Source organism: Ctenopharyngodon idella, chromosome 10 (genome assembly GCF_019924925.1).
Source record: "Ctenopharyngodon idella isolate HZGC_01 chromosome 10, HZGC01, whole genome shotgun sequence".
NCBI lineage: Eukaryota > Metazoa > Chordata > Actinopteri > Cypriniformes > Xenocyprididae > Ctenopharyngodon > Ctenopharyngodon idella.
This window is the reverse complement of record NC_067229.1, coordinates 19128443-19144170: the sequence shown is the minus strand read 5'-3', so window position 1 is coordinate 19144170 and position 15728 is coordinate 19128443. Positions and strand designations below refer to the sequence as shown.

At 34.4% G+C, this 15728-nt stretch overlaps 1 protein-coding gene across 3 annotated transcripts in view; it reads left to right on the top strand.

The window, feature by feature from the left end:
- The window catches only part of LOC127520505 (metabotropic glutamate receptor 7), a 221886-nt gene that overhangs the window by 93557 nt on the left and 112601 nt on the right, over positions 1-15728 (top strand). For all 3 annotated transcript variants that reach the window (XM_051908667.1, XM_051908666.1, XM_051908668.1), the window contains exons 3-4: positions 4990-5125; positions 5539-5693. In XM_051908667.1, coding sequence (XP_051764627.1) covers positions 4990-5125; positions 5539-5693 — 291 coding nt within the window. The remainder of the gene's footprint in view (positions 1-4989; positions 5126-5538; positions 5694-15728) is intronic.

Here is a 15728-nt window from a genome sequence, read left to right as displayed (position 1 = left end):
ATTTATTTATTTTTTTTATTTTTTTATAAAGTTGTGTACATTTTGGGACAAAAAGGGTCTATCCACAAAGGAGTATGGAATGCAAAAACTTTGAAGCTCAATATCTCAAAACTGCTCAGAATACAGATAGAACCTTATAATTCCAAGGTGGCGACTTTGTACTGGAAAATACTGTAAAAAAAAAAAAAAATACTAAGTAAGAAAATCACTTTTTGCAGTGCACATCATCTTGGTTGCGATCTCCACAGTGAATCCACCTGCTTCCGAGCGTCTGATTGCATGTTGACGAAGCCTCATTTTCGTGTTTCGTTTAAACAGACCTCTCCACATTCATGTAGCATAAATTACCCCCTAATGACAGGAAGTGTCTTGAATCTCAAACATTTATTTCACTGAGTGTCTCTGATGGCTGTTGAAGCACCATAATGAAAAGACGAGGCATCAACAATCTCCAAAGAACCAATTACCAGAGGCTGTTCATCAAAATGGTGTTCTGTTCACCCTCTTCGAACAACGACATGCACAATTTAGGATTTAGTATGTTGGTTTGTAACGAAGCAGAAAATATGTTGATATAAACACATTTGTCTTTAACAAGATTTACAAGTTTTAACATACGAATGATCACGGAATTGATCGGTATCGGGGCAGTTGTGTAGTTGATACATGATTTGTTGATACATGGTTTGTTATGTCTATTATGTCTGTTTGTTATATGTAAAAAAACTCATCAGTACTTCGAGGGAACTTGGATTTAAAAGGTTCTTCTTTGAGAAAGTCCTTATGTCTTGAGTTTTGCCCTGGATTACGGTGGTCATTTCAGACGGTACAAGATTAGGAATTAGATCCAGGTCAAGCCACTGCAGTCTGTTAGAGGAGTGACATCCGGCTTTATGGATGTGAATAACAGTATTGGCCTTGAGAAATGTCAGAGTCCTTCTGCTAAACCTGGTTTTACTTTAACGGATCTGTTCACTTTTATCTCTTTTGAGCGACATTTAAATTTGGGGCAAGCTTCAAGCTAAGAACATGCACCATAAAAAGTCAACATGCAGAGATTTACCTGAGCTGACACTTAAAATTACTATTATTCGTGTGACCCGCTGTAGCTATATTGGTTTATTCAGTAATATTAAATGAATAACCATTATAGATGTGACACATTTTTTAATTAACTGACAAAACATTTGACAGTGATTTTGTTAAGGAAGGTTATTAGTCATGACTGGAAGCGAAGTGCTTAACCTTTTAATTTTGACAAAATCCCTGTGCTTATTGCTTATAATACAACGACAGCATACAAGGAACCAACGTTCAATACATAACGCCCCGGTTTCACAGACAATGTTTAAACCTAGTCCCAGGCTAAAATGCATGTTTGAGCTTTTTAACTGAAAGCAACTTGCATTGATATAAAATATTAAAGATATGTCATATCTTAAAATATGTCCATGCCATTGTCTCAAGAAGCACACCAGTATTTTTTTTTCTTCTCTCCGTAAGGCATGTTTATAAAAGCTACTTAAATGTCCTAATTGAACTAAAGCTTAATTTAAGCCCTGTCTGTGAAACTGGGCCAATGGCATTTAGTAATAACAACGAAAACAACTACAGCTTGTATTGTCTTAATATTAATAATATTAATAATAACAACAACAACCCCAATTATTATTATTATTATTATTATTATTATTATATAAAAAGCCATAATCCACATAAGATGCTTTTTAGAGGCTTTGAATTTACCACAGTTAAACGGTTTTCTTTAGCATGTTTCAAATCAGATTATTATTATTATTACTATCGATAATTAACATAACAATCATAATAACAAAATAGAATTTATATTTAATTGATAGTCACTCACAGATGTGTGTATTTCAGCTATTTTACAACTGCAGCTCTGATGAACACATTTCACCATGTTTAAATCCATTGCACAGAATTCTACAGTTTTTTCCATCAACTTCAGCACAGAAAATGCTTTTGCATTGTCAGGGCCTTAGGGTTGCAAATACTGATAAAATGTAAAGCTTGAATGTACTGTACAGTAAATCGCTTAAGATACATACAAATGTAAATGTGTCCGGGTGGATAAGACATAAAGGTATTTTATTTCAAGGCTTAATGGAGTTTGCATTGAAGTAACAGGGGTTTCATTTTTAAAACTGCCCAAAGGGATATTTTAGGGCTGAAATTAGTGACGGGGATATGCAGAGCTTTAACAATGATGACATACCAACACTCTTAAAAATATCTAGACTCAGAAGAATGCCAGTGTTGGTGAAAAGACAAAGAGAGAGACCCATAAACAATGCCTGGATTACATTTCAGAGATTTCATGGCGTGCTGTATAGGGAAAATACAGGCTGTATACGCTTTGGTGATTCATGCTGCATACATTGTCAGCATGCATTGTGTATTTTCTAAGATGTGTTGGGATTGAAACCCATGGTTAAGAGGGATTTAATTATAATTGGTGTCTGCAGGGCCTGTCCGTGTCAATTTACTGCGAGTCTTGCCACTTGGTGACATGCTTCTGGAAGATCCTAATTGGTCAGTTAACATTAGTTGACAGATCAATTAAATCACATTAACTCAACTCGAAAGGCCGGAAAGGTTCCGATTTTGGACTTCCTTTCAAGGTGTAGCAGGTTAATCTGATGTGGTACAGTACAGCAGGAAATGACATATCCATCATACCTTGATGTTTTCTCTGTAACACAGTCTGTTTCGGTCATGTCAGTGTGTAAAATTGTCTGACTTCAGTGTAAGATCATTTTCTATGCATTTCTTATCTGACTTGTGGTTTCTGCATTGAATTTGTTATTTGCATTATATTGCTGAATTTGTAAAATGGTCGAAAAGAATCATGTACTCCCAAGTTAGTTTGTTTGAATCAAATTAACGAATCAGTCACTGAATCTGTCAGTGACATTTTTTTTTTTTTTTCATGATTCATAGAAATTTATTTGCAAAGCGAAGATAAAGACATAATATTTTATAATAAAGAAAGAATGTTTTACCTCAGCTTTAAGCCTGCGTTCTGTATTAATGGAATGTAATGAGTAAAAATGTGGGGAAATCATAATGAAATAAAACGTGTTTGTGGGCTTAAAATATAATCATACGCAAGACAAGTGCAGTCTGAGTCATGAACAAATGACGCATAAGAGTTGATTCTTTTAATCAGTTCAGCTCAAAAGGAGTCATGTACTGCCAAGTTAGTTTGAATCACTGTAATGAATCAGTCACTGAATCTGTCAGTCATTATTCTTTTGCATGATTCACACAATCTGATGTATGAAAGAAAGATAAATCATATTTTATAATTGAAAAAAAAAAAAAAAAAAAAAAAAACCTTTTACTTGATTTCTGAATTAATGCAGTTAAAAGGGCGGGAAATGCTAAATAAAATGCTGACTAAAAAGAAACATGCCACAAGACCAGTAAAGTCTGATTCACAAACAAATGACTCATATGAGCTGCTTCTTTTCATCAGTAGGTAAAGGCGGATTCATGTATTCTCAATTAAGTTATAACTAATCAGTCACTGAATGGGTCAGTGTCATTATTCTTTTTCATGATTCACACAAACTGATTTATGAAACAAAGATAAAGAAAATATTTTTTCCTTGAGTTGTAAGTTTGCAGTTTGAATTAGTGTAATGCAAAGAGTTTAAAGGCTGGGGAAATGCTAAATGAAATGAAAAAAAGCTGCTTCTTTTAATCAGTCAATTAAAGGGATTCATGTACTCCTGTGTTAGTCAGTTTGAATCATTTTAACCAGTTGCTGAATCAGCCTGTCATTATTCCTTTTCATTATTCACACAAACCACTTTGCAATTGAACTTTGTGAGTAAAACTGTATTTTGGATGACCCGTCTAGACCACATTAGCATTTGTGAAAGTGTTCTTGCATTCACGTAACACATTTGAATCGCAATAAACAACCCCTACTCTGACATTCATGCTGTTCAATGGGGTTCATCTATCTTAGAATGGCAGAACAGTATGAGGTTCCCCAATGAATATTCCAGATAATGGGAAAAATTCCCATGGCTGAATTCATTGTGCAATGAACGGGAACAGAAGAGCACCACTGTGGGATTTCATCAGGACAAACATGGAGTGATGCCAAGTTTGGCGCCTCTCTTTCCAGAAAAGCCAGTGCACTGAAGTGACTGCGATGGGTTTACATCGTTTGTCTGTCCCTTTTTATCGCATTTCCAATCTTCTGATGCCAAGCTCATAAAAGCTCCACTCCAGGGCAGCGGGCACGGACCCAGATATTGATGTTGGCCATCTAATAAATCACCAGGGAGATCTGGACTCGTCATCAACCTGCATATAAAAAAGAAGAAGCTGTATTTCACTTTCGCTTACATCTCTGCTAAAAAGCTTTGAATTTTGTTGTTCCTGAGCAGAATGATCCTGTCTATCTCGTAGAATAGTCATATATCAAATGGGCGAATGTCTTGAAAATGGGTTGATAGAAGAGAGTGACATATTTCATTTCTATCTGACTCAAAACCTGCAGAACTGTTGATGGATTTTGAAATATCCTAATACTTTTCATTTGCAGTGCTGTTAAAGACCTTTCCCCTGAGACGTTCGTCACAAATTTGCAGAGAAGAAAGTAATCTAGGTCAGGCGTCTTCAATAGATATGGACACAATTTTATATATCTTCATTTTCTAGATACGTTGTTCTGGGAAGGTTAGTTTATGGTTGGAAAAATAAAACCTACAAATAACCATTAAATAGCATTCTGTATAGGTTCTCTTTAGGTTGTCATAAAAAAACTTAAAAGGTTAATTTTGGCTACAAAAAGAACCTAAAGAGAACATTCCTGGAATGTTATTATTTGGTACAAAAAAAAAAAAAAAACACGAATAAGAACCGTATGCTAACGTTAGACGAATGTACTTCTATTTTTTTAAGGCATCATTGGCTTCACTCATGTGCCTCTTTCTTTTCTTTCTGTAGGTGGAATCTGCATCGCTCAGTCCCTGAAGATCCCTCATGACCACAAGCAGGCTGATTTTGACAAGATTATCCGACAGCTGCTGGAGACACGTCATGCCCGGGCAGTCATTATTTTTGCTTACGACGAAGATATTCGGTAAGCCGTTGACAGCATTGCCAGCCGAGGAAGAGGAAGCAGAAATTGCAAGAATAAATTCAATTTTCAAACAATTAATTGTTCCCTTTTGAGCTCCAAAAATAACAATGTAAAAGTTCTTGATGACAAGAAGTCAATACTCTACTGGCCTGAAAGCTATTACTTAGATAAAACTCAAGGGTGCACTTCAGGGGTTTATATCATGTTTGCTGGATAAGCTCAGCCGCTAGGGGTATTGATTAATGACATCAACATGTCATCAATCAGCCAACTGATTCAAAATTGCTATTTTGTATTTTATTCTCAATAGCAATTCAATCTGGATGCTATTACAATTGCTCTCCTGCTCTCTTGAAGAGTCACAGAGGGCCTCAATGTCATGGTAATGGTTCTATGTGTGGGAATGTTCGCAGGGGGATCCTTAATGCCAGTAAAAGAGCGGATCAAGTGGGCCATTTCCTGTGGATTGGGTCGGATAGCTGGGGAGCCAAGTACAGCCCTATTCAAGGCCTCGAGGATGCTGCCATTGGCGCTGTCACCATCCTGCCAAAAAGAGCCACTATTGCTGGTAAGATTGCAGCATGATTGATTGTTTTTTGGGGATGATTATGCTAATGATATCCAGGGAACACCAACATCTCTCATTGTTGTGTGACATAGACCAGTAGACTGGCTTCATGTAGATTCAGTGATTCTGGTGATGGGATGCCAAGTCTTATTCTTCAAGTGTCAAAATTTCTTACAATTTAAATGTCAAAATTCTAAATGTAAGTCTGCACTGTACATTTAGAGGTGTTTCTGGCAGTTTATGTGTTGATTTAGACTAAGAATTCAATTAAGATTTTTTTCCCTGTTAAACACTTCCATTCAAATGTTTGAGGTCGGTAAGATCTTTTAATGTTTTTTTTTGAAAGAAGTTTTTTTTTATGCTCACAAAAGGTGCATTCTATAAAAATCACAGCTGAGTTTTCATCATCATTACTCCAGTCTTCAGTGTCACATGATCTTTCAGAAACATACTAATATTCTGATTTGCTGCTCAAGAAACATTTATTACTATTATCAATGTTTAAAAAAAAAAAAAAAAACAGTTGAGCTGCTTCATATTTTTGTAGAAACTGTGATCAGGATTCTTTGATTAATAGAAAGAAGAAAATATATTTTATTTGAAATTGAAATTGAAATTTTGTGATTTTATAAATAAATGTGTTAATTTCTTAAAAAACAAACAAACAAACAAACAAACAAAAAATTATGGATCCCAAACTTTTGAATGGTAGTATAATAGTTCAATGGAAGGTGCCTTGGAAACTTTTTATAAAGTCATTATTATTTATTTTTTTCTACTTTTCAAATAGGTTTTTTTTTCGGATTTGATAGTTTTACCCTCGTCTCAGACCCAGATTTTATATCTTAAATATGAAAACACGTCATAAACTATTAACAAAACAGTTGAAACAATGATAAACTCTTTCAATATTTATAGTGTGAAAATTATTAATATACCTTTTTAGACAAATTACGACTCTAGTTTTGGCGATATTTCCACATTTTTTTTAAATTAATTAATTTATTTTTAGTTTGCTTAATCCTTTACCAAAGAGAGCAGCAAGCTGCAATTTTAGCAAAATTATAAAAATAAATAAAAAAATAAAAATTTGTGTGAAAATATTATTTTGTTGTGTATATTTAGGATACACACAAAAAAAAAAAAAAACTAGCTATGAAATTAGCTGTAGCATGACAAAGAAGTTGGACATTTTATTTAAAAAATGTTGAAAGTGTCATTTCCAACACAGGATGTCATTAATGTAGTGGAAATGACACTCAAATTTTGATGTGGTCACGTTAGCAAATTTTGCTTAAAATTTCAAGTGACCAACTTGAACCCATTATGAAATCTGTGTGGGGAAATCATTCACCTTTATACGAAATTCCCAATTGCACAGATTCCTATTGAAATGACTGGATTTCGTCCAAGGATTGAAGAAAATGTACAAATGTATACACACTGGATATATATATATATATTATATATATATATATATACTCAGGTTGGATGGTAAACATTGGTGGACAGCCATTTTTAGGTCTCTCCAGAGATGCTCAATTGGGTTTAAGTCAGGGCTCTGGCTGGGCCATTCAAGAACAGTCACGGAGTTGTTGTGAAACCACTCCTTCGTTATTTTAGCTGTGTGCTTAGGGTCATTGTCTTGTTGGAAGGTAAACCTTCGGCCCAGTCTGAGGTCCTGAGCACTCTGGAGAAGGTTTTGGTCCAGGATATCCCTGTACTTGGCCGCATTCATCTTTCCCTCGATTGCAACCAGTCGTCCTGTCCCTGCAGCTGTAAAACACCCCCACAGTATGATGCTGCCACCACCATGCTTCACTGTTGGGACTGTATTGGACAGGTGATGAGCAGTGCCTGGTTTTCTCCACACATACCGCTTAGAATTAAGGCCAAAAAGTTCTATCTTGGTCTCATCAGACCAGAGAATCTTATTTCTCACCATCTTGGAGTCCTTCAGGTGTTTTTTCATGTGTCTTGCACTGAGGAGAGGCTTCCGTTGGGCCACTCTGCCATAAAGCCCCGACTGGTGGAGGGCTGCATTGATGGTTGACTTTCTACAACTTTCTCCCATCTCCCGACTGCATCTCTGGAGCTCAGCCACAGTGATCTTTGGGTTCTTCTTTACCTCTCTCACCAAGGCTCTTCTCCACCGATAGCTCAGTTTGGCCGGACGGCCAGCTCTAGGAAGGGTTCTGGTCGTCCCAAACATCTTCCATTTAAGGATTATGGAGGCCACTGTGCTCTTAGGAACCTTAAGTGCAGCAGAATTTTTTTGTAACCTTGGCCAGATCTGTGCCTTGCCACAATTCTGTCTCTGAGCTCTTCAGGCAGTTCCTTTGACCTCATGATTCTCATTTGCTCTGACATGCACTGTGAGCTGTAAGGTCTTATATAGACAGGTGTGTGGCTTTCCTAATATATACTGGATATATACACCCCCTCTGAAACTTCTGAAAGTCAGCAATTACTCAATTACTTAGAAGACATGTTAGGGTTCTTTAGATATAGGGTTCCAGCAAGTCTGCTTAATCAATTACCAAAGAAGCATGTCAAAATTATTCAGGAAAATAAGATTTTCTTATCAAGGTGATAAAATGTTGTGTTCAGAGGGGGTGTACTCATTTATGCTGTGCACTGTATATATTTTAGATCAAATTAAACGAATGAGATCGTGGAAAGTTTGAATTCATTCCACAAGCCCAAAAGATCCCACAGTTGAAGAAACACCCTATTTTTATTTGATTGCACAAGCAAAGTTCTTTAGTGTTTGGAATGTATTCCTGTTCAGAGTAATGTCAGGTTGAATAGATGGAAGGAACATTGCTCTAATAATAGAAAATCATTTCCCCGGTGTCTTCGAAACTGTGTCACGTTTGATAGCGATGGCGCCTGGTGCGCGTGGAGACAGAACCGAGCACAACAGTGTCTAAAGGCTTCCGAACGGATTCGTTTTGTTCACTGGAGATTGTGAACCCAGCCAGAGGCCTGGACACAGACTGACCCAGCTGGCAAGCTTTTCCATCTAGCCCTGCCATGGGGTTGATCTCAGTGCCAGATTAATAAATGAAAGGCCCTATAGTGTTATATTTTGTGGCGGACATAAACTAATGATATAATGAGCACTGTGGATGGAAGGGGCATGTATGGAGCGATGAATCCTTTATGGAGAAAAAAGCCTTGAGGTGCTAAACTCTCCATGACAAAGAAGTTGACAAAGTTGTTGTCACATTAAAGGAATAATTCACCCAAAAATTAAAACTCTGTCATCTTTTACTCACCCTAATTTTTCAAAGTCTGTTTCTTAGCAGCATTGACATCAAGCCTGGTCCCGCATGTCCACATTTATTTTAACTCAACTGTGAATGAGATTTGTGAGATTTTTAGAAAAGTCTTTTTTTTCACATCAAGCTATCATTTGACTTCAATACTTTGTATGTAGTGCCATAAATTCTTATTGTTAACTAAAAATATTAAAATATTAATTTTTCAAAACTGAAATATTTGAAATAAAATAAAATGAAATATAAATATTAGATGAGAAACTTACACATTTTATTTAATTTAGCTGCCAGGACAACATTTCTAATTTTTATTTAAGTTGAAGTGTTAAAATTAAAAACTTAATAGCAATATTTTTTTTAAAAACCTCATACTGTTATATCTGTGTCAATATTTTGAATTAGATTTTATTTTTATATTTTGTTTTCATTTTAATTAAAATTTTAGTAGTGTTTTTTTTTTTTTTTTTTTTTTTAATGTATAGTTTGTAAGTTTTAGTTTATTTTTAGTGTTATTTTAGTACTTCAACTTACTAAATGAAAATGAGAGATGTTGCAACTAGCTGATATAAAATGTTTAAGTTTTTTTATATATATTTCTGTTAATATTTATTTTGTTTCAGTGGTTTTAGTTAAAGCTAACCCTTTTCTAAAAAAAAAAAAAAAAAAAAAAAAAAGCTAAAATAACATCAGTGTCATTTGTATTTTTGCCCTTATGTGGAAAATAAGAGAGTGCAAATTCTACTTAATATCTCTTTTATTGTTACACAGAGAGCGAGAGAGAAACATGACGTGAGCAAATGATGACAGAATGTACATGTATGTATTTGAACAAACAATGCTGTAATAAAAATGCTTTCTGCTTGGAAGAAAATACTCTCAGTCTTAACCATCTCCACCTTATCTTGTGGTTTTCCGTTCTGGAAAATGCTATCCTTGATAATTCCATATTTACATCTTCACTCCGCCCGCCAGTTAATCCATGTGATGCAACTCTGCAAATCTAAATTGTGTCACATAGTGCAATGCATTTTCCAGGTATCCACCGTGTTATGATAGCATCTCTCTGCTTGTGCGGTTTGCCATTTGCTGATAAGTGTGTCGAGCGGTGCTTTGCCGGGTCGAGCAATTGCCCCTGCATTTCACAGCACTGATGGAACAATTTGAAAGGCACTCGTCAGGGAAAGCACCACACTTACAGCTTTATTGTGCTCTTTGAAAAAGACCTGTGAAAACAATTGAATGTAGTGTTGCCACAAGCTGCAGTCATATCAGGAGTTTGTCTTACCACAGGCACCCCTGCAAGAACAGGTGCTCGCGAGAAATTCACAACTCCATGGTTTTCGTTCACCTTTCCTTTTTTTTGAAGTGAAACAATGTTGTCTTTGTGGATAGACATGAAGCTGGAAGCAATTCAGATGGTTGTCTTTGATCTGATGAGTGTTGGTGTACAGAACCTGATGTTCTGAAGTGTCATGTTTTTATTTATGCCACACAGAAGACTAAACATGCTGCCTAGACAAAACAAGCTATGATTTAACTAGAGGTGTCGGCACACATCTAAAAACATATATTTTAAGAGTTTCTTTTGTTGTGGCCATGTTGCAACGACAAAAAAATGGGAAGCAGAGATTTCAAGACCAAGAAGATTCTGCCAACCAGTTGCATCAGCAGTAAACTGAATGAATGTACAAGCGATAAGTGGTAATCCTCCTATAGCTAACACCCACTTAACTGCCTTTTGGCAAATCGGTTAGGGCTACTGGGCAAAACTTACATCACCTATTTAATATTCATGAACCAAGCTGAAAAGGTTTATACTGCGTACCTACCACTTTATTTATTTATTTATTTTATGTCCCTGAGTTTAACCCTCATGTTCTGTTAACATTGCCTGGTATTTTGGGTAAAAAAAAAAAAAAAAAAAAAATTATCATATATATGAGTTTATTTCCATATTTCCAAATTATATATATATATATATATATATATATATATATATATTAAGATATTTCACTAAAAAAAGCTAATAACTATTAGAATAAAATATAGATATTAGATAGAAAAACTTAAAATTATGAGAAAAAAAAGACAAATCAGAAATCTTGTTTTGGCAACTAACTGAAATAAAATAAGCTAAAGTTGAAGTAATTGCTATAACTAAAATCTTTAAAAAATTAAATTAAAAAAAAAAATGAAAGCTATAAATATAAAAATGCAATTAAACATGATAAAAGCACAAAACCAAATGACTAAAGATAAAATTAAAATTAATACTGAAAATATAAAAATAAAATCTAATTTAAAATATTAATAAATACTAAAAAACACTAGTATACATAACTGATATTCAAAAAATATTACTAAAGCTTTTCCATAAAGTTGACATGCATATTTTAGAAAGGTGTTGCAGTCCACTTGAATTTTTTTTTTTACATGATTAAATGTGATTTAATAACTGTATTGACTGATAACTGCAGTTGTTAAGGGGTTTTTATTTAATTGCTACATGGTTGCTAAGCTGTAGCTAGACTGTTGCTCAAATCACTAACTCTAAGTATGCTTAATGGTAGTAATGATTCTTGCCTTAGGCAACACTACTAATGTTTTGTACCTGTTGTCCCCAGATAAAAGCATGTATCATGAACCTTGAACCTTGTTTATAATCCATCCTCGTCAAATTAGATAAAAGTTGGACGATGCTTGAGGCCTTTCAAAGCCTAAACAGAACCTGAGGGTTAAGTTAATATCCCATCTTAACTTGAAGTATTGCTATAAAACCATCACAGGCTAAAACACCCCCATAGCTGTGCAGTGCAGGTAACTTGTGGTGAAATCTGGCTGGCAGTCTGTCAGCAAAGATATCTCTTCACCAATAGTCCAAGTGCTCCGATGTGACGAGCACTTAGGAAATAGCCTAGAGATGCTAGAGTATGATGCAAGGTTAATCATAGAAATGTCAGTCCTGCAGTTTAGCTACTAGAATATATAATGGTTTTAAAGTTTTCCAATAACAGTGCACAGCCTTTTTGTGGTCAACAGGTTTTGCTTCGGAAACCCAAATTTTACCCAGTGAGCAAACATATTAGCAAACTTGTGTAAAGAAGCCAGGTGTCATATTTTCTTTTACCATGCAAAGTTGTGCTAATAGTTTTCCATGATCCATCAAACTGTGGCCATGTTGTACAAATTTGTTCTATCATTTTATGGCACGCTCACACTACAGGACTACCTGAATCTCTGTGGTGCTCACACTACACAACAAGGCTTTTGTTATTGCATCACACACCCTACAAGATCATGTGGCGATAATATCAAACCAATTTGTCTGTGGCAGGGGTTTTGTCGTAGACCTTGGAAATCTGTTACAACAAAATCCTGCCAAAAGTCGTGTAGTGTGAGTTTGCCTTTAATTTAATCATGGCCAAGTTGTACTAATTCAATCCATTGTTTTAGTTCAATCATGGCCATGCTGTACTAATTTATTCTATCATTTTAGTTACATTGAGGACGTTACTGATTCGTTGTATTGTTTTAGTTACACTAATAGTTGTGGGGGTAACACTTTAAAATACTGATCCTTCGTTAATGAATAACTACACAGGAACAAATGAGTAATGCATTATTAACACTCTAGTAACTACTATTAACTAACAAGAAACTCTGATTAATGAATTAATAAGGTTTGTTATTTTTTCATTCCTCCCAGAGAACTACTAAGAACTACAATATACAGGTTCATAATTAACATGAATGATGCATAATGTATAATTAATTCTAAACTAATTTTTCCACTAGTAATGACTAAAGTATTACCAAATACTTAAGAAGGAATTACTAATTATTTGGATTAGTATTCTAAAGTGAAAAACATGATAACTCTCTAGTAACTACTGAAGTCATTGTAAACTTTTGAGGTTTTTGTACATTTTTGTACAGTTTTGTGCAGTAATTCATTCTGATGTATTTGGTAACACTTAAGTAATTACTAGTGGGTTACTACGATCTTCACTTTAGAATACTGATCCAAATAAGTAGTAGTTCCTTTAGAATTATGTAGTAACTCTTGAGTTATTACTATCCAATACTTTACAAAAACCTCAAAAGTTTACAATGACTTCAGTATTTACTAGAGAGTTATCATGTTTCTCACTTTAGAATACTGATTCAAATTTTTAGTAATTCCTTCTGAAGGATTTGGTAATACTTCAGTCATTACTAGTGGGTTACCATGACCTTTACTTTAGAATTAATTATACAGTATGCATTATTCACATTAATTATGAACCTGTATATAGTAGTTCTTAGTAGTTCTCTGGGAGGTATGAAAGAAAACGTAGTTACCAATTAGCTAATAGTGAACTACCACCTTCAACTGAGCACTATTACTTACTAATTCATTAATCAGAGTTTCTTGTTAGTTAATAGTAGTTACTAGAGTGTTAATAATGCATTATTCATTTGTTCCTGTGTAGTTATTCATTAATGAAGGATCAGTATTCTAAAGTGTTACCGTTGTGGGAATAAATTCTGAAATCGTGGCCATATTATCTTGTTAGGTTTTGTCATGTTTTGTTATCTTTGCTATCTTAAATATATGATTATAATTATTATCATAACATAGCTGCAAGTCATTGTTGAATCATGACTTACGACTAAAGAGCTACTCTAAACTACATTTGCCTCACAAAAACAAAGAGGCCGAACTTTTCATAAATCAAACTTTCTCCACCTGCTGTTACTCGGACGTTAGCATATGAGCTAGCAGGAATCTGACATTCTTGGCCCAGCCCGTAATTGGATCAAACTGTGCACAAAGCGGTTCCTCTCGGCCTTATCATGTGGCATTTCAGTCTCTTGGTTTAGTTTTAATTTGGCCATTAGACTCACAGCTGGTGCCCAGGCCTCTGCTGTGACCTCCGACTGGGTTTGTTTGTTTGGGTGCTTATTGTGTTATGTAGTAGATGGCTCTCTAACAGCAGGGAGCCTGGAATTGTCACTCCAGGATTTCTGATTATGACCCTAAACTCACAGTGACAACCCTTTCACCATCACCACCATCACAAAATACCATTACAAGAGCTAGATTGAAAGGATTGGGACCGTTGCCATTATGATTGCTTTGATAGGAACACTTACCTAGCAGCAATACTCATATAATTTTTTTTTTTTAATGATATGGATTTTTTACTTCTTTAACAACATCATGAAATTGCTTGACAGATGCATTTTTCATTCATGTGTTGATTAAAACAGGATGTTTTGGTGAGACCCTCCCCCTTTTTCTAAATAGCCAGTAGCCTTTAATTTACATCACAGCTATGAGCCATGATATGTTACTTATTATTGCTAGTCAGCAGAAGTTCGTATTAATTAGGGGAAGGACATTTTCATTTTATAGAGATGTAATTTGATTGGACAAAAATGTTGACTCGCCCATGACTGCATGATGAGTCATCAATAAGGCGGTAAATTTTAAATGCACATACAATGTAAACAATAATGTAAATAAAATAAAGATTATTAGAGTATGTTTTACAAGAAAACACTATTTCAACTTTATACTTCATGTTTAATTTAATGTGTTACATTTATTTATAATTACTTGTGAAATTTACTTGCAATTTGCAATCTTACACCTTTTCCTTTTAGTGTATCTGCTATTCATTAATATCATCATCTTTTAGAAGTACACTTGGAAAAAAGATAAATGGCATGGACTAAAAAGCCACAGAATTAAAATTATGATTTTATGGGGTTTTCACTACAAGAGGTCAACAATGTTTATGCCACAATGAGAGATATGGGAAAGTGCTATTTTATGACCTAGTTATATTATATTATATAAGGTGAATCTACTGCAGGGCTATTTAGTGTTAAATCTCAGGGTGATATATTTTCAGCCGAAACTGAATAATTAAGAGAGTTGAGGTTTCAATAATTCATGTAGAAAACCAGTTTTGTTTTAAATTGAATGAGTAGTGATAAACAAGTAATAGCTATGAAGATAAATAAACATGCAAACAAAACACCTTCACTGTCCAAAATGATTGCACTTTTGACATCAGTTTTTAACGTGTTTTTTGTGCATAATTTAAGATAGAAGACAATTGCAATTCAGCATGTAAATATGTGAACATAGTTTATCTTTTTGTATTCGAAGCATTCCATCAATGTAAAAAACAATGGGAGATTTTCAAACTCGCTCGGTCCTTCAGAAATCATTCTAATATGCTGAAAACAGTTGTGCTGCATTAAATTGTTGTGGAAACGATTATCCTTTTTTTTTTTTTTTTTTTTTTAAGGATTCTTTGATATTTTTTTTAATTGAAATGTCAAAAGAAGACCAGTCATTTACAATAGAAATTTGTCACTTTTGATCAATTTAATGCATCCTTGCAAAAAAAAAAAAAAAAATTCAATTTCTTTAAAAAAATCTGACTTTTTTTTATGTTAGTGTGTGTTTGTGTGTTTGTGTGTGTGTGTGTGTGTGTGTGTGTGTGTGTGTGTCTATATATGTATATATATATATATATATAATATATATATACACACACTCACATACATATGTATGTATCACACTGGTAGATATATCATATATATCTTCTTTTTTTAATATTTAACTTTTTTAAACACAGGCTGTAAAAAAAAAAAGGCTACAATGATCTACAAAGTTTAAAGACCCCCCTGTGGTGAAAATCAAGTTTTTAATGTTGTTTATATGTCACTGTGGTGTTTTTAATATGCTTTAAAG